The sequence below is a fragment of the Pelecanus crispus genome, chromosome 6 (genome assembly GCF_030463565.1).
Source record: "Pelecanus crispus isolate bPelCri1 chromosome 6, bPelCri1.pri, whole genome shotgun sequence".
In the NCBI taxonomy this organism is placed as follows: Eukaryota; Metazoa; Chordata; class Aves; order Pelecaniformes; family Pelecanidae; genus Pelecanus; species Pelecanus crispus.
This window is the reverse complement of record NC_134648.1, coordinates 69088202-69113722: the sequence shown is the minus strand read 5'-3', so window position 1 is coordinate 69113722 and position 25521 is coordinate 69088202. Positions and strand designations below refer to the sequence as shown.

The window sequence follows — 25521 nt, the reverse complement described above, 5'->3', positions numbered from 1 at the left end:
CGCGCCCTTCACCACATGACGCGCTGATGTCAGCGGCCCCGCCCCGCCCGCCGCGGGAAGCGCCCTCAGCCGCCGCCGGTTGGCCGACGCGGGAGCCAATGGGAGCGCGCGTTGTTGGGCGGTCGGGAGCGTGAGGCGAGGCCGGGCGGGCGGGGACGGGGGCTCGGTGCGGCTGTGGCTGAGCGCGCCGCCGCCATGAGCTCCATCGGCACCGGGGTGAGTGCGGAGCGGCCGCCCCGGCGAGCGCGGCCGCCGCGGGGGCTGGCGGGGCGCGGGGGGCCGCCAGCTCGGCCGCCTCGCCGCAGCCGGGCCCGGGCGGGCGCCGCTGCTGAGTCACCGCGGCCCGTTAGGCCGAGGGACCCGAAGGCCGGGGGGCGGCGGGGGCCGGGCGGGTCGGGCCGTGCGGGGGTGAAGCCGGCCCGGGGGGCTCCGCTGGAGCGGGGAGCGGCCGCCGTTCGGCCGAGGCTGGCGCCGAGGGGCCGCTTTGTTCTGCTCGGGCGGGCGGCGCGGGTCCCGCAGCGGCCTCCCCGGGCTGGCGGGGGGCTGGCCGAGCCCCCGGGGCCGGCTGTCACCGAGGCCGTGCCCCAGCGCCTTCCACCGCGGGCGTGGAGCTGCCTCGGCCCGAGTAAAGGCGGGCTGCTCCCCGCGTGTGGCCGCGGGTCCTTCAGCGGCAGCTCGGGGAGCTCCTGCGCTCTCCCGCCTGCCTTCGGGCCCGGCCCGCAGCTCCGCGCTCCTCCGGTGCTCAGCCGGCAGGGAGGGAGCCTGCCTGGGTGCGTGACATACGGCGAGGCATTTCAGATATATCCCTGCTCTTAAATACCGATTTCTCTTTTCTTCAAGGAGTAGAAAATAAATTTAAAAGGCACGCAGAAAGTTCCCGTAGGTTTTAAGTATTGCATAATGCACGGTCATTTCAGATCTGTGCACCGTCCGGATTGACGGGCTTTGAAGCCTGCCTGTATCCAGCAGCGCTGCCGTGACTTCTTGTAGTTGTTACTGTGCGCTCGCTGCTGTTCGTGCGTCTTGTGTAAGGGGGCAGCCTGCCCGCGTAGCCATGGATGGCGTGCGGGTGACGGTCCTGAGTTTTTAAGTCAATAAACTTCTCCTGAAAATACTGGGATATAATTGGGGTTTGTTTTTCTGAGTAGTGTGTTTTCTTCTTCAGTACGACCTGTCAGCTTCCACGTTTTCTCCAGACGGCAGAGTGTTTCAAGTTGAATATGCGATGAAAGCTGTGGAGAATAGTAGGTAAGGTACAAATACCTGCACCTCTCTCTGTTTGTTGGCCTTTTTCAAAGCGCTGTGATTGGACTAGACAAGCAGGATGGCGCTGCAGATAAAGTGATGTTGTTAAAATTAGTTCTGAGCAACTGTGTCCCTAGGTTCATTTTAGGAGGCTTTAAATTAAGTGTAAAAGTAGTGTAATCACTTTTGCTTGCCAGAAATCACTTCTCGCACTTGCTGGGAATCACTTTTGCTTCCTAGAAAAAGATATGTTGTGGAGAATGCAAAGGAAGTGTTGTGGTTTAGCCCCAGCCAGCAACTAAGCACCACGCAGCCGCTCGCTCACTCCCCCTGCCCCGATGGGATGGGGGAGAGAATCGGAGGAGTAAGAATGAGAAACACTCCTGGCTTGAGATAAGAACAGTTTAATAATTGAAATAAAGTAAAACAGTAATAACAACAATATAATAATGATAATAACAATAATAATATACAAAGCAAGTGATGCACAATGCAATTGCTCACCACCTGCCGACTGATACCCAGACAGTTCCCGAGCAGCGATCGCTGCTCCCCGGCCAACCCCCCCCAGTTTCTATACTGAGCATGATGCCGTATGGTATGGAATAGCCCTCTGGTCAGTTTGGATCAACTATTCTGGCTGTGCCCCCTCCCAGTTTCTTGTGCCCCTGGCAGAGCATGGGAAGCTGAAAAGTCCTTGGCTAGCATAAGCAGTACTTAGCAACAACTAAAAACATTAGCGTGTTATCAACATTCTTCTCCTACTGAATCCAAAACACAGCACTATGCCTGCTACTAGGAAGAAAATTAACTCTATCCCAGCCGAAACCAGGACAGGAAGGCAGTAAACTTACTCATGTGTGTTAAGGGCAATACAGATTTTATGCTTTGGGACAAAATCTGATTGTGGGTCTCATTAACATGTAAGGTGCTCACCTGTTATGGTAGCAGAGCTGCTGTAGCAGTATCTAAAAGCCCATTTTATGGATGTGAATTGAGGCATTGAAAGACTGACATGGTCAGGGCCTCGTAAATTTATAATTTCATATGCATTCCTCGGGAAACTGAGGACATCCAGGTTCTGCTAAAGCTATGTCAGCTTCTGTGAGAGGATCTGTCTTCCCTCGAGTGTATGCAACGGAGCGCTGTAAAGCAAAAATCCCAACTGTGCTCTAGCGGCAGTGAGATGATTGATGAGCAAGGCATGGGCTGGATCACCCAAGTGTCTGATTGTAGCCACAGGCTGCCAAATAAGGATCAGCGAAAGTATTTTGTGTAGCGGTCCATGCCATGGTTGGTAATGTATGCCTGAGGATGCACTTTTTGAGGGTTAGAGAGTTGTCACATCTCTTAGATTGACAGCGAATTTACCAGAAGGAGAGGTTAAACAAGCCAGGGTTTTCATATTAGTGTTGTTCAGCTTGGTGGCAGGGCGGCGGCTATGCCGTTGCTCCAAACAGTGCCACCACTGCGTATAGTTTGTTCAAAACTATTTGGGTAGGCACTTTTGGCAGCCCTCTCCTCCTTGATTTAAGAAAATGTTTGTAGGTTTAGTGAGCTTTGGTTTGATTTTTTTCCCCCCCTTGTCTTCAATGCTAAAGTGGAGCTGTAACAAATCTACTTCTGGGGAAATTATGTCATTGTTTCTCGTATTTTGTTAATTCTCTGTTATGTATTTTACACTACAGTTCTGTGTGAGAAACTTATATTTATCTTGTCTTTCAGTACAGCAATTGGGATAAGATGCAAAGATGGCGTTGTCTTTGGAGTAGAAAAACTAGTTCTGTCCAAGCTTTATGAAGAGGGTTCCAATAAACGTCTCTTTAACGTTGATCGACATGTTGGAATGGTAAGGTGCTATTTTAGTTTTTCATAATTTGAAGGGGACTCACTCAAAAGTAGAAATCTATGTATCACAGAATCAATAATAAGTAGATTAAGAAGGTAATGTTAATGTTTTTGTGTACATAGTTGGAAATGCCAGTGGATTTTTTTATTACTGTTTTCTGTAATTTGTTCTTGATTGCACACACGTACAGAAGTTAAGTCCAAATTTAAAATAGAAGACATACATATTTTGAGACCGTTTAAAGTTTTTTAAAAATTTTTGCAGCACTGCAGTTGTTCAAATGTGAGTGTAAATATAAGCACAGGTGTTAAAGCTGTCCTTTTTTTATGCGGTTAACAAATACAGTGTGTTGAGGGGAAAACATGCTGCGTACAAGATCACAGAATCATAGAATATCTCAGGTTGGAAGGGACCGATAAGGATCATCGAGACTCCTTTCTCAACAGTGTGGGAGTCAGCTGAACTCTGTAAAGACTGGCATACAGATTACAGGCTGATCCGTAATAGCGATGTCAAGATGATATCGAGTAGTTGTTACTGTGTAACAGAAATGCCTGAAACTATCTGCTAGTGACATCGCCAGCATCGGGCAGAGAGTTGGATTTGCTTCTAATCCCCGTAGTCTTACAAAACAGGAAAAAAAAATAGTATATTGCTATGGTTGTCTTTGATGAAGTACTATAATAAACAATAGTTCATATAGAATATGAATATTTATAATATGAAGTGTGGTTTGGGTTAGTGTAGTCATAAGACGCTATTTAACGTGAAGATAATTTTGGTTATTGACTTTACCTAGAGGAATAATTCTATACTGTATTAATATATAATCACATTGACATGTTTTGAGCTTGCTAGCAGATAAGTACCTTGATTGAATTCACTGGTAGTTATACATAGAATTCAGTAAAGACCACAGTTAAGTCACATAATTAGACTTCCGTACATTGATTTTATTAATAAATTATTGCAAGGAATGTTTGGCCTAGCTGATGACAATTCTCATTTCAGGCAGTAGCGGGACTTCTGGCAGATGCTCGTTCTTTGGCGGACATAGCTAGAGAAGAGGCTTCTAACTTTAGATCTAACTATGGCTACGATATTCCACTGAAGGTAAGAAATTGGCGCAGTTCACTCGGGTTTTCTGGCTTTCTTAGTCTTGACAGGACAACCAGGGGATCGGGCCCAGTCAGCATGGGTTCATGAAAGGCAGGTCCTGCTTGACCAACCTGATCTCCTTCTATGACAAGGTGACCCGTTTAGTGGATGAGGGAAAGGCTGTGGATATTGTCTACCTGGGCTTCAGTAAAGCCTTTGACACCATTTCCCACAGCATTCTCCTGGAGAAACTGGCTGCTTATGGCTTGGACAGGTGTACTCTTTGCTGGGTAAAAAACTGGCTGGATGGCTGGGCCCAGAGAGTTGTGGTGAATGGAGTTAAATGCAGTTGGTGACGGTCACAAGCGCTGTTCCCCAGGGCTCAGTTTTGGGGCCAGTCTTGTTGAATATCTTTATCAGTGATCTGGACAAGGATATCGAGTGCACCCTCAGTAAGTTTGCAGATGACACCAAGTTGGGCAGGAGTGTTGATCTGCTTGAGGGTAGGAAGGCTCTGCAGGGGCATCTGGCCAGGCTGGGCCGATGGGCTGAGGGCAGTTGTATGAGGTTCAACAAGGCCAAGTGCCGGGCCCTGCACTTGGGTCACAACAACCCCGTGCAGCGCTGCAGCCTTGGGGAAGAGTGGCTGGAAAGCTGCCTGGCTGAAAAGGACCTGGGGGTGTTGGTTGACAGCCTGCAGTGTGCCCGGGTGGCCAAGGCGGCCAACAGCATCCCGGCTTGTGTCAGGAATAGTGTGGCCAGCAGGAGCAGGGCAGTGATCATCCCCCTGTACTCGGCACTGGGGAGGCTGCACCTGGAATACTGTGTCCAGTTTTGGGCCTGTCACTACAAGGACATTGGGGTGCTGGAGCGTGTCCAGAGAAGGGCAGCGGAGCTGGGGCAGGGTCTGGAGCACAGGGCTGGTGGGGAGCGGCTGAGGGAGCTGGGGGTGTTCAGCCTGGAGAAGAGGAGGCTGAGGGGAGACCTCATCGCTCTCTGCAGCTCCTGACAGGAGGGGGCAGGGAGAGGGGGGTTGGTCTCTTTTCCCAGGTAACAAGTGATAGCATGAAAAGAAATGGCCTCAAGTTGCACCAGGGGAGGTTTAGATTTGATATTAGGAAAAATTTCTTCACCGAAAGGGTTATGAAGCATTGGAACAGGCTGCCCAGGGAAGAGGTTGAATGAATACACTGTGCCTGAAGGTATTTAACAGATGTGTAGCCGTGGTGCTTAGGGACATGGTTTATCGGTGGAGTTGGCAGTGTTAGGTTTGTGGTTGGACTCAATGGTCTTACAGGTCTTTTCCGACCTGAACGATTCTATGAATCTGGGAGACAGAGAATTAAATTTTATTACTTGAGGTTTACTTATTTCTGTAAATAAAGTTTTCAACTTTTTTTTCTTTTTCCGCTTAGCATCTTGCAGACAGAGTGGCTATGTATGTGCATGCATACACACTATATAGTGCTGTCAGACCTTTTGGTTGCAGGTAAGTCTTTCAAACATATGCTGTTTCTAAGGATCCTTTGTTTCACAACTGCTGGAACTATTTAGGTTGTCTAAGGTCTTTTATTAAACTTGGAATTAGTAACCTACAATTCATCTCATAAACAGATTCCCTTACCCTTTCTTTGTGTGTGTGTGTAAAACCTTAGGTGAAGAATTCAGATTTGCATAACCGTATGCCAAGCTTCTACATAGACTGACAGCTTGTCCCTGAATTTTAAAGTTGAAGAATTGATGCTATTAAGTCTGTGACAGTGACAAAAGCAAAACTTTCCTCTACAATCATCCTGCTTGCCCGATACCTAAAGAGTAGGTTACAACTGCTATGCAGCTCTAGTACAAAGGGACTAATAAACTGAGATCTGCTGTCTAGTTACAGATGAGTAAAGTGTTTTTGGCAACTTGCAGGTGCTTGGCTGTCATGGTAACATTAAACTGTTCAGACAAATTGCTTAATAGAATGTAGCAGGACAGTAGGAGTTTTGCTTTAAGAAGAATGTAGAAAACCTGAGTTAGTGTAGCCTCTGTAATTCTGTGTGTGTTGGTAGAAGAAATGTTTCTGCTTTCACTTTTCCCCTCCAGTTTCATGTTGGGGTCCTATGATGATGACGATGGTGCACAACTATACATGATTGATCCATCAGGAGTTTCATACGTGAGTGTGTAAAAAATATTTCCATCTTGGTGTAAGTTCTCCTTTTAAAAGTTCCTAGTTAGGAAAACAGTGAGTGCTGTTCCAAGAGAGCTGTTAATGTTTTCTGTCTTTGCCTGGGAAGATCTCTGGTGAATCGCTGCTTAAAATGAACAGAGCTGGGTTTTGCTCATTTGCATGTCCTTGTTAAACGCACATCGTGTATTTCTTAAAAGTACAGTCTCCATGAAACTAGTTTTAAAGCTTGTGTCTCAGAAATTTGGGAGTTCATTCCACCTGGCTATGCTCAATGGCAATTCCCATGCACTGCCCAAAAATGGCACGTATTGTAGTGATACCCCATTCACAAAATACTACAGGTAAGAGAGCGCTACAGAGAGGAGAGGACTGCTACTCTGAGGCTGGCTGCTGACAGCAAGTCAAATCAAAATAGATACTTTTGTTAATTGTTGTTAGTGCTGCCTCTTCAGCTCTGTATTACACCCAGGATGATACACACTCATACTGTTCTGATTTTTTAAAATTTTCTTTCAATATATGCAATACCATAGCTGTTGAGGGAAATAGAGGTGCTTAATTTTTACATACTTACACTTCAATATATTTTTATGGTAGGTGGGTTTGGGTTTTGTTGATCCTGTAGAACTTCTCTAATTCTAGTTTGCTATTCCATTTATTATAACAATAAAAAAAAATCTGTTTTAACAAATTGAGCACTATGTTCCTGTCCAGGAACTACTGAGCTCTTCTCTTTTCTATCAGGAGTGGTAGTACTTCATCTAGTAATTGGGTTCTAGTCAGCAATTTGGGAATGTGCCCCAAGAGAGAACAATACCCAGGTTTACTCTTGCTATGTGAGTAGGGTGGGGGTTGTCATATGCTAAGTGACAGTAAGAACTGTAGAGGGCTTAGTATTTAACTAAATGTGCATATTTTTTGTTTCTTTTGTTTTGGTTTTTTTCAGGGTTATTGGGGGTGTGCCATTGGTAAAGCCAGGCAGGCTGCAAAAACAGAGATAGAAAAACTTCAGGTATGATTTCACAGTTTTGTTGTGCTCTTCCAAGACAAATATTCCTAGCTTATTGTGTTACCTTTTTGGATGCCTAAAATATGAATTACAAGAAATGCAGATGGAATATTTCCTTGTATGTTCTAGGAGATATTTTAGCCTCTATAATAGCAGCATTTCTCAAGCCTTGCCCCTGGGCAATGGGTAGTCCGTAGAGTGTACGTGTTTAAAACAGGAAGCATAAACATACACTCCCATGCATGCCAGCAAGCAAAGTAATTGAGTGAATGTAAAAGTGTAACTAAGTGTTTAGTTGTGAATGAAAACCTTAGGGCAGCATTGTACAGGGTGGTATATCTATTTTTTTCCAAAGGTTTTAGATGATCCTTATGTTTAAAAAGTTGAAAAAAGCTGGTCTTGTTAAGGATAATGAGTGGAACTGCAGAATACTGAATGACCGCTGGAATATTATGACTCTGAAAGTGTAATGGAGAAAAATAAAATCCTTGCCAGGTAAGATGGTGTTTCCCAGCTGGCTAGTGTTGAGGTACTACCTTTTTTCAAAAGATGTGTTCAAGTAGCTTCTTGTTCGTGACTGTAATACATCTTTCAAAACGTCTTTACGCATCTGATGGAAAGGACTTCAGTGCTTTGAACACTAGGAAGAGTACAACTACATGGCACACCATGACTGATACCAAAAAGAGCCGTTTCTGTTCAGCGTTTCCTGCTTGCACAGTACTGTGACTTGTCAGGTGTTAGGAAGAGGTTCTGTGAGTGCGCGCTGAGTTGTTTCGTAGTCTTCTGAATTAGCATGCAAACAGTTGGCTGTGTAAAATGAGTCCCTGGAGAGAAAACTACTCAAATGTACTGAAGCGTGCCTGAAGCTGATTTAGAACTATGTTAGAATCCTAAAAGGCTTCTGTCCTTCTCGTGTGTTTTAATATGTGACACCCTTGGAACTGGAGACAGTTAACGTGGGACAAAGTCCTACTCCTGGCCTGTCTCATGTAATTCTTACTTTCTTACAAGTACTTACTTCTTACAAGTACTAATACTTACTACTTGCTTGCACCTTATTTGTGGTTTTGGTCTGCAGAAGTACATCACGGGCGCTCATGGAATGGTTCAGAGTTCATATGGTGGTTATTCTTTTAAGAATAGTCTGTTTATGGTGCTGTAGCATCATAACTAAAAAATTACAATGTTCCTAGACTTGCTTCATTCAGTCTTGAATCTGGTCAGATGCTCGAATACCAAATTAAAAGTCAGAAGCCTACAAGATCATCTGATCTTGATACTGGAATTGTGGCATCTGGGAAATCATCATTTCAGTTTCCACATGTGCAAATTGGCAGAAAGATAATGATGTATTGGGTAACATATAATCTACCCCCAAAAAATTTCATTTTCTGGGCAATGCTGGGATTTTCAAAAACTTCTGTTTCACTGACTGAGTTTTTGTTCAGCTACTAAGTGTGTGTATTGGTTGAACTTTACAGTAGAGCCTGTAAAATTTAGTACGTGGGAACAGTGGTGTGCCATATGGCCTAACTGCATTTATTTATTTGATGGCTTGTTTGCAGTCTTCAGTAACGTGTATGATCTTATTGCAGCGATGTGAAGCAAGTCCTGTCTTGCATGCCGATGCTTTTTGTTAACTGTAGACTGGGCAGGTTTCCAGGTCAGAGTTAATTTTGAGGAGCTGAATTTGTCAAAACTGAAATGGGAAGAAGACAGAAGCACAAAAGCTTTTGTGGGGCGATACCACCCACAGAAGCCTGTCCGCTAAGATTTCTTCCTGTGGCAGAGATGACTACAGGTGAAAAGTAAGAGGCAAGCAGGTAGTCAAAACTTTAAACCCGCCTTACAGGTACTGCAGAGCAGATACCATATCTGGGAGGGGACACAGTATGTGAAACCCTTGTATGTAGCTGAGGGCGCAAGCAGAAAACACTGTGTTGATCAGATCTGCTGCATTTTATGCAAATGTCAGGTATCTTCAGCTGTGGGAAAACTTGTAGTCATGTGGAGAGTACTTGAATCTCTTGATCTCTTCTATAATGCTTCTCGCGTAGCTCCGATGCTACGTACAACTTTTTGATAATATGGACATAACCAGAATTAACTCCTGTGATAAACTGTTACAGTGCTTACTCTTATTGTCTGCAGAATTAACATACCTGGGATGGGAAAAGGATAATGGCAAAAAATGAAGTTACTTCAGTTTTCTCTCTTGTAAATATGCCTGATAGGAAAACCCAAAGGTCTGCTACTATCTCAGTACTAACTTTATGTGCAGAAATACACATAGTAATTTAAATATTTGTGTGACACAAGTTATATTTGTACACAGCAGCCCATGCTGTGTGTCACAAATGTAAGGGCTGGAGCAAGGGATCTCTGTTTAGGAAACTTCCCGGGCTGGGACTGCGATGGGGTGTCTCTCTAAGCAGGCACGGGCATTTCTTCTCTGGCCCATTGCTTCCGTGGGTCTGCGCATCACCCCAGAAAGTGCTGTGACACTCGGCATGAACAAAGGACTGCTGTCATCTTAATTCCTTTACTAATGTCTCAAAAGTAGCTTCTGTGCTACTGTTTTGAAAACATTTTGAGAATCGGACAGAGATGGGAAAATACAGATATAATTAATGGGTTACATTCTGAGCCCAGTGTAAATAACGGGGAAGGAAAGAAAGAAAGGATAACTTATTTTGAACTTGAAAATCACTTTACGCTACAGGAAGCGTCAGTAGAATGTGTCATGTATTGGACTGTATTTTGTGACGAGTGGGCCATTGGTTCCAGTGCATAATGACAGACATCAGCCTTTGATACCGCACTCACAAGAATGCACCTATCTGCTTTGTGCAAATGAAACCTTGAGAAAGGATATGAGGCTAATCTTGTTTCAACCCTGAATTAATGAAATATAGTAGAATATATTACTACTTCGTAGTCCAGAAGAGTTGACTGGCAAGAGATTTGACCTACAAAACATGAGTTTATTATGTCATGCAAATTGGCACGAGACCTTGTTTTGATCAACTGTGAAACAGTCAGAAGACTGTGACATAACAGAGAAAATATAAAATGAGATGCTGATACCTTGCTCAGGCACGCAGTTTGTTGTTAACACTGGAACAATATTCTCTTAGGGCGTTACTTAAAAGTCGGAATTGCTTGCATAAAATGTTGGCAAGACCGAAAGTGTTACTAAACAACCTAGAAAGACCGAATATTATATGTGAAAATGTGGCGTTTCCCCCATATTGTACATGTGGTTACTTTATGTCAGTTGATCATAAAGCATCTAAGAACAGGTCAGGCTTTTACGAAGCTAAGGTTGTTCGGCTTCTAAGCTTCCAGCTGATACGTGCTTCAAAACGAGCAAGTTTCCACATAACAGTGTTTTTCATAGAATCTTTCAGTTGTAAAATTCTTCCTAGAAGAATGACTTGCATATAGCAGGCTGAAAGACTCATCGTAGAGAATAAATCTGGTTCTAGTCTTCACTTTTTGTCACTTTTATGACTGCTGAACAGTCAGCTCGTTAGGCATGTGTGCAGCCACTCATGTTCTGGCCTTGTGGAAACTGAAAATAGTATATTCTCTTAAGCTGTGTAATTTTTTTTTTTGCCTACAGATGAAGGAAATGACCTGCCGTGATGTTGTTAAAGAGGTTGCGAAAATGTAAGTCTCCAACCTGTTTTTCCAACTCGACAAAAATTCATACTGGTGAGCTTGCTATGGTTTCAAACTGAAGCTACTCCTTTTAAACTGGGTATGAGGTTTCATTTCTGCTAGCTGAGTCCTCATGCTGACTCTAGTATCTTCTGCTATTAATATTTTTTTCTCTTCTTGTGAGATGGGATATGCTACTCAGTGCTGAAAAATGCCGAAGGATGTGAAAAATAGGCCTTCAGATCTCATCTGCTACTTTTTATAGGTGCAACTTGTAGCAGCAGTGGATTAAAGGTTAAACTGTCTGAGTATCATCACTGGTTTTAAAATATATAAACCAGGTGACAGATGGGGGAAACTCCTTGGTGTCCTCTTTCTGAAGAAAGAGCTGTACACTTTTTGTTAGGCAGATTGAACAATGAACTGGTACTTCAGACATTAACTAGCAGTCCAGAAGTGAAGCTGAGGTCTTTGACCCAGCCTTCCTATTTGCCTAAAAAAAGACTCAAGTGGTTAGGAAAGAAGCAAAGTATTAACTCCTTGTTTAAGGATATATATAGGGTATAGCTGGTCTCATTTAAATGATAAAGCATGATACCACATGAAAAGACCGGAAATCTTTAATTTGCTATTTACTAATGTAATTTAGGACAACACATCAGTGATAGAATCCCCTGTAGTTGCAAATACTATCCCACAAACTCTGTGTGAGGATAGTGTATTTACAGGGGAAAAAAGGTACCATTCCCTAAGTCGTGTACTAGTGAGGGGGGAAAAAAGATAACCAGGAAGAGAGAAGACTGTCTGCTAGGTGGAGCATGAATTGGCCAGTAGTAAACTATCTTGAAAATACTTTCTGAATTAGTATCTCTTCAAACAAATACAAGTATCCTTTCAAGTACCCACAACACTTCATTTTAGTGCTTCAGGGACATGTTCTCTGTTTGTCACAAATTTAATAATCTGCAGCTGCAAAACTGCACTCTCCAGCATTTTATGGCTATTGCTTAAAAGGTTATAAAGAAGTAATAAATATGCTTCTATATCATTGGCACTACAGCATGTGAGCTTATTTCAGAGTTTGTGTCCGAGGCTGTCATGGCAGCAGCTAGAGGAAAGAATTTGTGGGATTTCTGTTCTTAAAACCTAGCAAGGACCTCAAAGCAGTTCTAAAATGGCACAAATAGCACACAGATTTTCAAGTAATGAAAAGACTTCTGTTGTTTAGTTCTGCCTCAGTGCAAAACTTAACAGCAGCTTTAGATGGGAGTTCTGTTTTTCAGCTCAAATTCAGCTCCTTGGTAGCATTTAGCAAGACAGCAAAGATTTTAATCGCTTTTTTTAACCCTAAAATACTAGCCAGAGTAGTGATTTCTTCAAGACCTTGTAATGGGATACTTTGCAAAAGGCTTGTAACCAGCTGAACAGGTAAGAAAGGCCTATAGATCATCTTAGGCAGTGATCAGTACGTCCAGTCTAACAGTGACAGAAGGGTGTCAGCAGAACATAAGCATATAGTGGTATTTCCCTGGACGCCAGCGTTAACTTTGTTCTTTATATCTGTTCCACAATACTGCTATCAAACTTTAACTGGAAGCACTTAGTGTGGTGCTGAAGCTGTCTTTCCTTCCTCCACTATCTCCAAGCTTTCTACGTTGGCTAGAAATAGGTGGTATTTTTCAGCTTTTGACTTACTAATGCTTTCTGAAACAAACTCAGGAATACCACCTTCTCAACAAATGAAGCCACAGGTTATTCTAAGTTCTGTTGTTTTGAGTGCATGTTGCAACTCAGGGTTCTTACAGTTTGTTTACGTGTTTCCTGCCACTGAGGACTGAATACTACGATGCGGTCAAATCAGTATTGCTGTTATAGTTTAACATTTCTATCCCACAGCCTGAGGAGTGATTTTACTAGTCTGGATGGTACTGCATGTGCTGTAATACCGCTTGTAGTTAAAATTCCGATTACCATCATGTTTGCCATTAGCATGGCTTCTAATTAGACACAAGATACTATGGTGCTGGGATTTAGTCTTAAGTGTAAACTGAAATACGATTTACAGGGGAAATACAGGACACTCCTAACTGTATTATAACTAATGTAGCAGAAGCAGGCAGTGATGATGTAGTCTTGGTTCTGCAGTATTTGAATCTTTATGTCTGTTCTAATTAGGGTAACGTGAACATCTTAACCTGCATCTTGGCTGTAATCATTTATTGTATTGTTACATTAGCAATTAAGCCTGGAAAATTCTCTGATGGTTTTTTTTTTTGTGTGTGTGGGCAGGGGAGAAAGCATGGGGAGAGCTTCTATTAACCACAGAAGAAATCTGTGAAAGGAAGAAAAGTATATTTAGCCTACTGATCAATCTGTTCTAATCTGTACTTTGTCTATTCCTTCCAGAATCTACATAGTTCACGATGAAGTAAAGGATAAAGCTTTTGAGCTGGAACTCAGCTGGGTTGGAGAAAGTAATGCATTTCTGTATATTTATAACTTTCTGTAACTAAAGTAAGACATTGCATCTTAAATTCACACTGTATGTGAAGGTCTTTGTGTGAATTCTACTTAAGATGTACTCTTTTTATTGGCAGTAACCAATGGAAAACATGAAATTGTTCCCAAAGACATCAGGGAAGAAGCAGAAAAATACGCCAAGGTAAGGTCTGACTTTGGTGTTGTCTTGGTGCTTCACTTGACAAACAACTCTAGGGCAGAAGGAACTAACTGAAGGTTTGGCTGCTGCTGTTGTGATGGCTGGAAAACATAGTTACAACATGCAACACATCAGCATTAGGTGATGTTATTCTGAAGGGAGAATAGTGACGTTTACGGTGTAATCCAGGGATAGTTCTTACTTTCAAAACCAGCGTAATTCAGCAGGCTTGTACAGGCGGCATGTTTCTCCTTCAAAAGCAAATGTATTAACTCTTTAACAGTGGTATAAGTGAGTAGGAGAGGTAGTAAGTCATGTTGCCCAGAACAGGTTTTAAAGATAACCAGCTGGAGAAAGCTAGGTTTCCAGCATTTAACAGCTTTGCTTTTGTTCTAAGAGTAATGATGGTGCTCAGCATTACCTCCTAAAGATATGAACTAGCCTGCTGAATACAAGGCTTTGGACAGATTGAGAGGATTGTGATGCTACAGCAAAACTAATTTTGCTTATTATAGGCTGAATTATAAAACAACTGTTAAAAATAGTTTTAAAATAAACTTTTTTTTTTAAAAAAACAGGAATCTTTGAAAGAGGAAGATGAATCAGATGATGACAATATGTAACACATTGTTACTTCAAGCGAAGTTCAACTTTTCTTAACTTAGAACAGGTTTGTTTATAATGTATTAAGCATGGGATTCTATTATGTACTTGTTGGAAGAAACTGAGTGACCAACTTGCACTAATAAATTTTCCATTTTACTGTCTGTTAGCTTTTATTTCAAAAGAGCATGGGCCAGCATCATCAGGCAGCAACTGTACTCTGTATCAAAACAGATGTTAAGAAGGAAAGATACTGTCGGGCTGGTGTTGCTTCCTCTTACGACAGCACTCTTTGAGCCAGGCTAGGTACAGAAAAACAATGTGCTTAGAAATTTGATGAGTCTCTTCTTTATATGGCATAGTTTTAATATTGAAACTAGTACTTGGTTATTCCTTGATTAACCAGTATCACGATTTGCTGTTCATTCATAGCCACAGTCTGTGATTGCTCTTGGCAGAAGAGATGAGAACATACCTAACTGTAAAACAGCTGGTTACAGGTTAAGGTGATGGGCACAGCTGACAACTCCAAACAGCCTACATAACAAGCAGGAGTTCAGGAAAAGGAATTTTAATCTGAAGTATTAAGCCTAGGCTTATTTGGAGAGTAGGAGAAATTAAAAACTAACTCAGTTTAAAACAGTGCTTGTGTTAAGTTCTAAAGCTGTGAGATCTATTAAGCAATGTAACTGGAATTAATGCTTGAAGAGCTACACTATTTTTAAACAGCATCATTCAGCTGTAATTTCTTAAGTAATTTCTGAATTGGCTTTATCAACTGTTGACCTTCCTGGAAGTTGAAAAAAAGCTTTCCTGCTTTCTTTCCCCACTTCCTAGGAAGAAAGACTGTCTACTCTAGTCACTTCAAAGACTTGAAAGACACGGTAACAAACTGTTCTGTTCACTACCTTAAAACTCAGTTAAAATTGAAGTCTTGTTTGTACATGCAGTTGAAATTCTAATGGTCATCTTAATCTAAAATGCATACTTCTCTAATGAATCAAACTCCTCAGCTTTAGTACTACACACTAATGATCGCCAACCCTTAAAACAAAAGCTTTCCCATACAGATTTGTTTTTATACAGGTTTTTTTTCCTTTTGAAAAAACACCTGGCCTTCTATAGTCTCTTTTCTAATGGGCTTACAAGGTACAGGTCCTGTTTCCTTTTTGTGACAAGGGAAAGTCAATAGAGAGAGATGGGTCTGTCTCAGGCTTATGCCTTAGCTGGAGTCCAGCTACCTGAACTCTTGCCTCTCCAGCTGGGCAGAGCTTTCAGAGGCTCCTAAACTCCTGATCAGGCCTGCCTGAGCCAACACTACTCATGACCATGACAGACTGTGTCTCCTTCAGTGTCTCCTCCTGAGGCAATACTACAGCTGCTACACTGAGTCAGCCTTTAGCTTGCTGTTGCATTTCTCCAAACTGAATTCACTACTGAAGCTTACTGCTGATTCAGCTCTTTGATTCATTGCTGAGTGCCAGTCAGGAAACTCTAATCAGCACTCCAAAGCTCACTGTATATGACAGCAGAACTACTTGATTCTCTTCACTTTCTCTTTATTCTGTACCTAACGTGTTGCTGACAAACTGCTAAACAGAAGTTAAAAGCCATCCTCATGCAGTTATGCACATCCTTCCAATCTTTTCAGTGACAGCCATTCAGAATTAGGGACAGGGAGCATAACAACATCACACAAGTCAGGTTTCAGGGTTAAGTGAGAAGAGCAGGATCAGTTGTGTATATTTACAAGATGAAGTGGAAGGAAGATGTTCTACAACATATGAAAAGATACAGGTAGGAACAGAGCCACCTACTTGCTTATTCAGCATTTCCAAGTTGCTGTGTTCTCTAATAAGTAGCTACCTAAAAAGCTCCTTTGAAGAACCATGCTCTGATTTTTTTGCTTGTAGCGGAAGGGTATAAAGTCCAATGAGACGCAATGCAAGAGTACGTGCATTTTGCAGTGGACAGTAGTACATAAAGTGCTGCACAGCAGTCTTGCCCCTGTCATGGCAACATTTAGTTAAACAATACCAAGTTGATTATTACTGTAAGGTTCTTTTTCAAATTAAATCACTAAGTTATCAGAGTATAGGCTTAACCTGTTTGAGAATTGATCCTTATCTATGGTAAGGAAAAAATCTGTTCTTTCCATTTCCACTGACTGCAGATGGGGAAAGAGGAAAAAAGCAAGCATTACAAGGTAGGGAAAAAATATCTGCATTTATTTAGGAAAGGGGGGCTCAAGGAGGAAAAAACTGAATGAGCTTTTTTTAGTATCAAAATTTCCCTTAACTTTAGAAACAGAAAGCTAGCAGGCTTCTGTTTGATCTGAAATTAAGCACAGCTACCTTTTAACAATAAGGCCCAGGGAATGTTAGAATATGTTTCTAGTCCAGAAGGACTCTCATTTCAGCAGAAAAACTACTGCAAGCTCCCCATTACAGCTATTTTTGTAGCCTTAACCTAGTTGCAGTTCCAACTGGGATAACCGATGAGACAACCACATTGCATTTAACAAGTAACTTACTAATTTGAAGCTAGTTACTTAAGAAAATAATTATACAGTTGTGCAGTAGCCATCATAATGTTTCACTAATTTAGTCCATCCATACCTGATAGACTAAATACCAATTCTAACGAATTTTGCTACTGAGAATTAGTTGTGTGTCAAACAGTGGAAGTTTAGCAGGGGAAGAAATCTTCCACAAAGGAAGTGGCTACTCATGGCAACAGAGACCACAAAGACTGAAAAATGCAGTGGGACAGCACAGCATCAGTAAGCTTTGATTAAATGTTGGAAGACCATGGGTTTTTTTCCTAAATATATGGAGCTGTCCGAGGCAAATCACTTAGTGAAAGGTAAGCTCCAGAAGGGCTCAAGCTGGATCTGAGATGATTATTTAAGTAAGGAGGAGATCTGTTACAGAACAAGATAAAAGAATGTTAAATCTCAACAACAACAAAAACAAGCTTACTTTTAGCAGAGGCTCTATTTTAAGTACAGGACTAGGGGGGAAAAAAAACCCACCCCAACCACCACACTAGCTGTATGGTAGATACTCCCTTACCCTCCAGGCTTAAACAATATCTAGGGGGAAGAGTTTGATTTAAGTCCAGAGAACAACAACTGATCAGGCAGCTAAAACAAAGATTTGAAAGCTTCCACCAGCCAGTCTCCTGTAGCTTCAGCTGTGGGGCATGTCTGGAGAACGTATGTATGCTCAGAGTCTGCAGAGCTGAAGCTCCAGAAGAGCTGTTCCTTGAGACAAAGGATAGCACATGCTCCTACTTAAATCTTAACTACTTCTGAGTAAGCTCACTTAGTGAGTCTCATAACATGCCAAGGGACTAGGGCAGCCCAGCTGGTTGGCTCCATTTAGAGCTGCTTGCGACACATGCAAGGCCAGTACGATAGACCTAACAGCAGCAGTCTGTGACAGCGACCTCTGAAGGCTCCCAGAACCAGCCTTCAGCAGCAGAGGCAGCATGCTTTCCTACAAAAGAGGGCTTGGATCCTCTTCCCCAAAATGAAAGTTAGCTTTTATAATTGGCTTGAAAATGGTCAATTATTCTTTCAGTGCAACACTGAAATGTGAAAATGCATTGCAAGGTTAGCAAATGGGCAGGGTAAAAGTTTCTGAATCGGAGATTTCAGGAAGAGGTGATTCTTAATGGTCTCATTTGGATTGTTTCTGCCCAAAGCACTGGGAAGTTTCAGTTCTGAAGGTATCAGAAAAAGCATAAATTAGCCCCTACCAAGCAGCACTTCTTGCTTCAGGCTCCACAAGTAACCTCCTTAGTCCAGACTCTGGCCATTTATGGGAATACATAATAAAGCACAAAGTCAAATACCCCCATGGAATGCATAACTGGAGTTTTTGCCATGCTGAAACATTTTACATTCAGAGTTTTAACAGCATGTGCTGTTGCATAAGACCCAAAGCACAGGCTTGAACAGAACACCAGAAAGTAAGACTGTATAGAGCAACTCATCTCTTTGCTTAAAGTCATCCCTCCACGAAGGAGTATTTTAGAAATACTTAGATCCAACAACGACACAAGAGTAGGATGTACAGTAAGATGCTTCCTCAATCCCTTTAAGTCTCATACATCCACTGACTGTTACTCAGCACCTGATGAATCACTACTGTGATATTTAATAGGACTGGATGTGTCACATTCCCTGTTACAATTATTTAGTCAGCAAGTCTACGTGCAGAAGCCTTGTTAAAGAGTATTAAGAAGGGAACTATGGTGAACTGCAGATGACCACTTAAAAAAAAAAATAGGCTCCAGTGTCTAGTTTACTTACATCTCCATAACTGCACCAGGACAGATTTTAGAATATGCAACTGGACTTGCAGAGTTCAAAAATCAAGTTTAGGTTATTGCATCAGGATAATAAATTTTCATTGTGTGTACTACCTTTACATGGCCATAAAAATTACTGGTTTAGACAGTAACTGTCATTACAACTGACTAGTACTACTGATAAAATTATGGTAAGATTGAGCTGTTAGAAACTCAAGAACAGCTCGTAGAAGTAACCCATGTGTAAAATTTCCTGTGTGGCAGATACTATTAAGAGTATCTCCAAAAGAAATACTATGAATCTGTATTTGGTGCTGACTCTCAGAAAGGAAACATTTCAAACAATTTGTTTCGTGCAGACCTGAAGCATGCCAAACATCACGTCATTTGTTGCTTCCTTCTCATCACCAAAAATAGCTTGATGGCGTGAGGTTAAGAGCGCCACATGCTGAACGTGTGACTGTCCATACAGACGCAATACTGCTTGAGATGCTATCTGCCTATGTAGTCCAAGTCACCCTTAAGGAAGGAGATTGGGAATAACTACGTGCGCTGTTTTGCAAGTCTCTTCCTTAAGATAAAACCGTAACCATAGAAGGGAACACAAAACAGTGACTTCAGCAATGTATCTGAAGCATTTGTCAGCTGGAAGATAATCATGACCTTAAAATAAAGGGCACAGTTTCAAGATTCTGAAGAGAAAAATAGTACTAGTTGTCATGACAATTTTGAGACTGTAATAGCACCAAAAATACAGTATGGAGACTGTTCTCTCCCCTTCATTTTCTTCCTTCAGTTGTGTATGCCGCTAAGACTAGGACTAGCTTTTTCTCCACCCACCAGTTTTTCAAGTTACATGCAGCAACGAAGCTACTTTTACTGAAGAATTGAGAGCTATTTTGAGACACCAACTGCTTGTAACTTTCCATCATAGAACATCTTGCTACCTGTTACATCTAATTATACAGAGTTGCAGAAAACAGGTAGTAGAAGAGGTAAGAGTGTAGCCTTACTGTTTGTCCAGTAAATGCATTCTAGTATTTGAGAACATGGGATCTACAACCAAGCTCAAACCAAGTCTATTTCCAGATGGACTAAGCGGCCACCATGCAGTGCTCTCATCTTCGGTACATTGCTATTAAAGGACTCTGAAACAGTTGTTTAAAAATGGTTCTTACAAGTTGCTGTGCCAACCAAAAATGGACAACTAGAATAAAGCAGGCAGCAGCATCGCATAGTTTATAGTCCAAACATGTGCATATAATCAGGTACAGGAAAAAGTTAAATCCCCTGTAAGTCTCCCCTGAAGACAGTATAAGAACTACCCATTGAAAATACCATTTTAGGTGATGTGGTAAGACAAGCCAAGTAAGAGTTTAGAAAGAACATGGGGTGCTTTATTGCTGCATAAAGTTAGATATCATTTGATATACATATTGTCTGCATATCCAAAATACATTTGTTAAGATTCCAATTTCAGCAGATTAATAGTAGTTCAATTATAGTAAATTCACCCAGAAGCTGACACATTCCAAACGCACACAAAACCCAAAAAGCTACCCAAGTGATGCCCAAGTTTTTGAGTGTGAAATTTATCTTGTTTGCAGTTTTTTTAGAAAAGCAGGAATCTGCTACTTTCATTATTTCAGGGACATTAGACTGCATTAATAGGTGTCAAAAGCAGCAAAGGAAGTGCTAGATGACTTTAACAGAACGCTTACATAAAGCTCAATTTCAGCTCTAATTCTAGGTGTTTTCCCAGTCTACAAAGCACACCACTTGAGAGGCTATTTTTCCAAAATACTTTTCTATATACATTAGCAATAGTAAAAAAAAAAAAAAAATCTGAAATACTGTTTTAGGAGGAGGCAGAATCAAGATGTAGCCTAATGTGTTTCCTGGCAGGCAGTTTAACAAGCAACTGCTCTCCCCAGCCAAATACTTGTTTCTACGCTCCTATCAGTCTGGCCCCCGTTCTGCCGCTTGCAAAGAGGAGATCGCTCCCACACTAATAAAAGATCTTTCATTGATCCAGAACAATTAAACTCTCCAAAAAGAGATGGATTTTCTTCTTTCAGAGTTCTGGACGTCACACAACACAGCTCATTTCAGTGCTTCTGTTTACAGCTGTACTGGTGTACCTAATGGGGTGACAGACTCAAAGCGGCACTGCAGGGGAAAGCGTATCCCTGAAGGTACAACCCTCCTGCAAACAGTAGTCTTGCAATGAATTCACAGGTTAAGTGTGCATTACAGTGTTGATTGGTCAACTCACTCCGTGGCCACCTGGAAATTAGCTACCTGTAATAACAGCCTCCAAACAATATACACAAATAGAAAGTATCTTTTGAAAAAGGTGGCTAAGTAGGAAAAAAAAATCAGAATTTAATCACCAGCCGAACTGTAGATTCTCACTAACAGCAGCTACTTAAAAACATTTAATTCAAAAGACTGAGGGTATTTATACTTTTAAAAAAGAATCAATACCGACCAACTGCAGTCTTGTTAGCTGAGGCCGAAAAGTAAGTTTACCCTAAGTGAGTAAAGTCATTCAGACAAGCAAGAGCCCTAGAAGAAAGGCCATGTAACCACCGCCTTCAGCAAGGGAAAGCTTGTGAGCAGCCACGCTCTGCAGAAGCAGCGCTTGCTTCTTTGGGCTAGGCTGCGTGCTGTTAGTGGCACACACGGTGCTTTCTGGAGACTAGTTACAAGGGAAGACCGTGCGCCTACGGTCCCGATGCACTCAGATCACATTGCTCTACAACCTGCACCTGTAACAACGCGCTATTTTAATCAACAGCTTATCGGTGCTGACAACCTTGAGAGTGACACCTGTGCTGGCAGGCGGAGCATGTCCAAGGACTCACCATCAGTATTAGAACCCTATTTTTTATCTCTGCAAGTATGGAAAGCTACATTTTAGTAAAAATCCAAACTGAGCAAGCCACTTACCAGTGCCTGAAAAAGCTTGTGTATATGAGAACATAGCTCTTAACAGCTTTATTTCCTTCTTGTACTTTTTAACATAGCTCCTTCTGCAGCAAGAAGTCTTATCTGCAAGGGGGGGAAGCCTTCCAAGATATAAACTAGCAACAAGCAGCATAAGTGAGGAAGATTGTTACTTCAGATTGGCCATGACAGACCACTCAAAACTACTTCTGAAAACCAAGAAAATCCTGAATCTACTAACACAGGTAGTGAAGAATTAATCCAACCAGAGTTAGTTCTCTTTGCCAAAGTGAAACAACAGGCTATTTCAGCTCTCCAATATCAGCATCAATCGACATCTTAGATATGGATAGCATTAGACACCTATTCAGTATGCGTTTACTCCCAGTCTGGTATCACAAAAGGCTGATAAAGTCACCACACTTGCTCCAAAGTAGAAACCAGAAGTTAAGTATTTAAGGAAGAATACCTTCTATTTCAGAAGCTTAACTTATTTGGAAGATTCCAGTAAGGTTCTTCAAATACAACACGCAACTGCATTTAAATGTTAAAAACTTTAAAAACTTTTTCCTGTTAGTTTTCACAGCAATAAAATACATAACTGTGACTCCCAAAATCACATTTTTTACATTCAAGTTTTACCCTGTATGCTTGATTTAGATGGGAAGTTACTCAAGCAGTAGTATTTATAAACAAGATTTGACTTCAGAGATTCAGATGCAAATTTAAATGTTTTCAACTTAAGTTTATTTCAGGAACACTAAAACCGTATTTCCTCTGTAGACTGGTGACTGACTATATTTACACAGGAAACTGCTCCCCCAATCCTGTAAAAAAACCCCATCTCTTCTCACCTTGAAAGATCAAAACTTCCACAGATAAAATAGTCACATCAGTAATGATGTCTACAGCTTGGAAGCCAGGAAAAAAAAGCTGTATGCTGTAGAGATAATTTGGAAGTCAGTTAAAAAGTACAGAGAGTTTTAAAAATTAAAGTTTACAATACTGGAATGGCTGATGCACTAACATAGCCCATACGTGTACATGCATAGGATGCATTTCTAGTACTAACTAGCGTCTTGTGCCTGTCAAAAGAAGTTGTTCATAAAGCCTGAAACAGAAGGTTTGCTTGCTCACTAATGACAGGTAGATCTAATCCTTCGCCTTTACTGCTGGCATTCAGAGACAAACTGTTATTTTGAAAAATATGTAAGGATCCTCTCCTTCAGCAGTCACGTGAAGTAACATTACTACCCAGAACAGTAACTAAACTCTGATTTGACTTCAAGTGTCTACTTCAAATTTTGAAAGACAGACTCATCACTTGATTGCAGATGATGACAACCGGTCCTTTGGCACATCTAAATGACAGCTGCTGTACAAATCTTCAGCTTCTCCGTAGCACTGCTATTATGTTGCAACACTGCACGACTTCCCCAATGTAGTTGTAATAGCCTCGCTATTGTCACCAGTGTGAACCTGTAGTCCTTAGGCATAATACAAGAGTGGATTTGTAATCAAGTTCCGTATCTTGCATCCCTTTGCTAGGCAACAGAAGAGAAATTCAACATCTATATTCAGATAATTTAACAGCACATGACAAAACATGCAAAAACTGGCTTTAGAATCCAATCTTAAGTAAACCCTGGCAACGGGCACCCTTCTTCCATAGTTGCTAAATGAGCTAACATCAAAATTTGACACAAATATGTTAGCTTTCATAATAGAAAATTACATACCAGAAAGAATAAAAATAGTCTCTTACAATACAGCTCCTATTCTGTCCAAACACAAGATTACCAAATCAGTCTTAAAAAAAAAGGAACATCTTATGTTTGGAATTAAAAGATTGCATGATACATGCCAAAACACCCCCGCACAGCTAACAGGCTAGGATGAAAGCAGCAGTTACATCAGTTGAGAACTAAAACCTCTTCTCTTGGTGCTAGGCTGCTAATAACACATATCACTTAATGCATCATTATTATTACGATTTCTTAATGATTTCTGCACACATTTTATAACACATGGGACTGTAGTTAAGATCTGCAGCCACAAAGCACAACGAAGTCTGGACATAGTTTATTCAGTAAAAAAAATGGGACTACTTCTCCCTGGAGATCTCTGAAGCTGCTAACAAGAGCTACTCTGACAAGCTGAGCACATAACATCCTTTTACTAGTGTTACTGGAAAAAGCAACTACAAAGTGAGTATTATTGTTAGCCACAGAGCTGACAGGAAACCCAATTCTGAGATTTTTCTCACGCAAATATTTACAACATTTAGAGTACTCCATGTCATAAATATTTTCATGATTATTCATATCCAGAAGAAAGAGATACTGCACTGCTGCAAAACATACCCATACCAGGTTCAAGAAACCACTACTAAACTTCAGTGGATATAATGCACTAATTCAGGCTTCCTAAGGGTTACTAAACTTTGTGTCTTCTCCAGCAGCAACACTCACAAGGAAATGATGAAAAACAGCATGCACAGTTATGCCTGAATAACTAAATATCCATTTGTCTGAACATGGAGATAGGAATGTGCCAGAGCTGGGAAAACTGTAGGTAAGGATTTAGCATTACCAGGTGTTTCTGTTTGTTTGGGTTTTGTTTTCTCTCACACACACACTAATAAATATGAAGAACTTACTGCTGATAGTTTACAGTAAAGCACAATTTTCTCCATGACTAGGAAAGAAGGTTTGACCTTTCATTTTTATAATCTAGCCATTACTGACTGTTCTGTTGCCAACTTCACAATTGTTGGGATCTTCTTCCTTTATATCTGCACACTAAGTAGTTCACAACTTCTTGCCACACTCTTGTCTGAGCAGTCTGCAATCACTTAGATAATAAAGCTTTGTGGGAAGCATGCGTCTGACCTTCATTTGTACAGAAATACAGCAGTTCCACACAGACAGAGGTTCTGAACCGCAAGGCAGATGCTTGCTCAACCACCACTGGAAAAATGTTGCCTATTTACTTACAGAACAGAAACAGCAAGGGGAAGAGCATTTAAAAAAAAAAAAAAAAAAAGAGAACTAAACACTTGAGGCAAAAATAAAAGAAGCCAGAAGTGTCCTGAATATCTATAAAGTCTGACACAGAGTAGCATAGTATTTCATTACACACAAAGAAGATCAGTGTTAGAAGATGAATTAGTATTTTTAATATTTCTAGGATATTTTGGCTGTGATTGTATGTGTATTCTGAATTCTTTTATCTATGTGTAAATGCAGTATGTCAAGAGCCATATGTGACTACTGAACAGAATTAAAACATCTTACTCGTCCCAGAAATCTCTCTTCTCATTATTGTGTCTCTCTTCAAGGAAGCCACATGATACATTCAACAGTTTTATTTGGCTGCTACTTACTCTGCTATTCTTATAAAGAATACTCTAAGATACAGATATTCCTGTACTTGCCTGTTACTATTGAGTGCCACATAGATGGAAGACTCTGGGCAAAATTTATGTACATTCTGCAACTAATACACGAAAGGCATTTTAAAGTACGTTATTTTTGCTAATTTACTTACAGCCATCACCTAAACTCTAGAATTACATATTACCAAAGACCAGTGTCATGCTTAGAGTGCCTTGATGCTTTTGTGTTAACCGTTTTTAAATTAAGAAGCCTTGCGCTAATTTGCACAAGCTAAGACCAAAATGCATACCCCAGGTGACTCTCTTGTACTGCAGCTACAAGACCTTTGGTACTAACAAAGTACACATAATACAAGTACTGCTGCTTTGAACAGTGATGTTAATCTTTCTACCTTATAGCATGTCTTTTCACAGAGAGATTAGATACTAAAAGGACTTACTATGATTGTCTCATTTTAGAGCTTCTGAAGCGTTAACTTTGTAAAATTAACAAACTGGCTCATGATAAAGTGTCTCACAACAGAGAAGTCCAGTGCTCATTTCTTCCACTCAT

At 41.2% G+C, this 25521-nt stretch overlaps 1 protein-coding gene across 7 annotated transcripts; it reads left to right on the top strand.

Annotated features, from left to right (window-relative positions):
• The first annotated feature begins 163 nt into the window (after positions 1–163).
• PSMA3 (proteasome 20S subunit alpha 3) lies at positions 164–24905 on the top strand. 7 transcript variants are annotated; one of them, XR_012831143.1, is made up of 13 exons: positions 164–216; positions 1166–1248; positions 2971–3094; positions 4106–4207; positions 5608–5681; positions 6281–6353; positions 7315–7380; positions 11006–11052; positions 13450–13517; positions 13641–13705; positions 14281–14372; positions 18982–21816; positions 24030–24905. XR_012831143.1 is itself a non-coding variant. In XM_075712831.1 (12 exons), the coding sequence occupies exons 1-11, from the start codon at positions 196–198 to the stop codon at positions 14323–14325; spliced, it is 768 nt and encodes a 255-aa protein (XP_075568946.1). In that variant the 5' UTR covers positions 164–195; the 3' UTR covers positions 14326–14372; positions 24033–24900. The 7 variants fall into 7 exon arrangements, 6 of the variants coding, with proteins under 6 accessions (XP_075568946.1, XP_075568944.1, XP_075568943.1 ...); XM_075712831.1 differs by lacking the exon at positions 18982–21816 and having other exon boundaries at positions 24033–24900; XM_075712829.1 differs by lacking the exon at positions 18982–21816 and having other exon boundaries at positions 24030–24900.
• Positions 24906–25521: the final 616 nt, after the last annotated feature.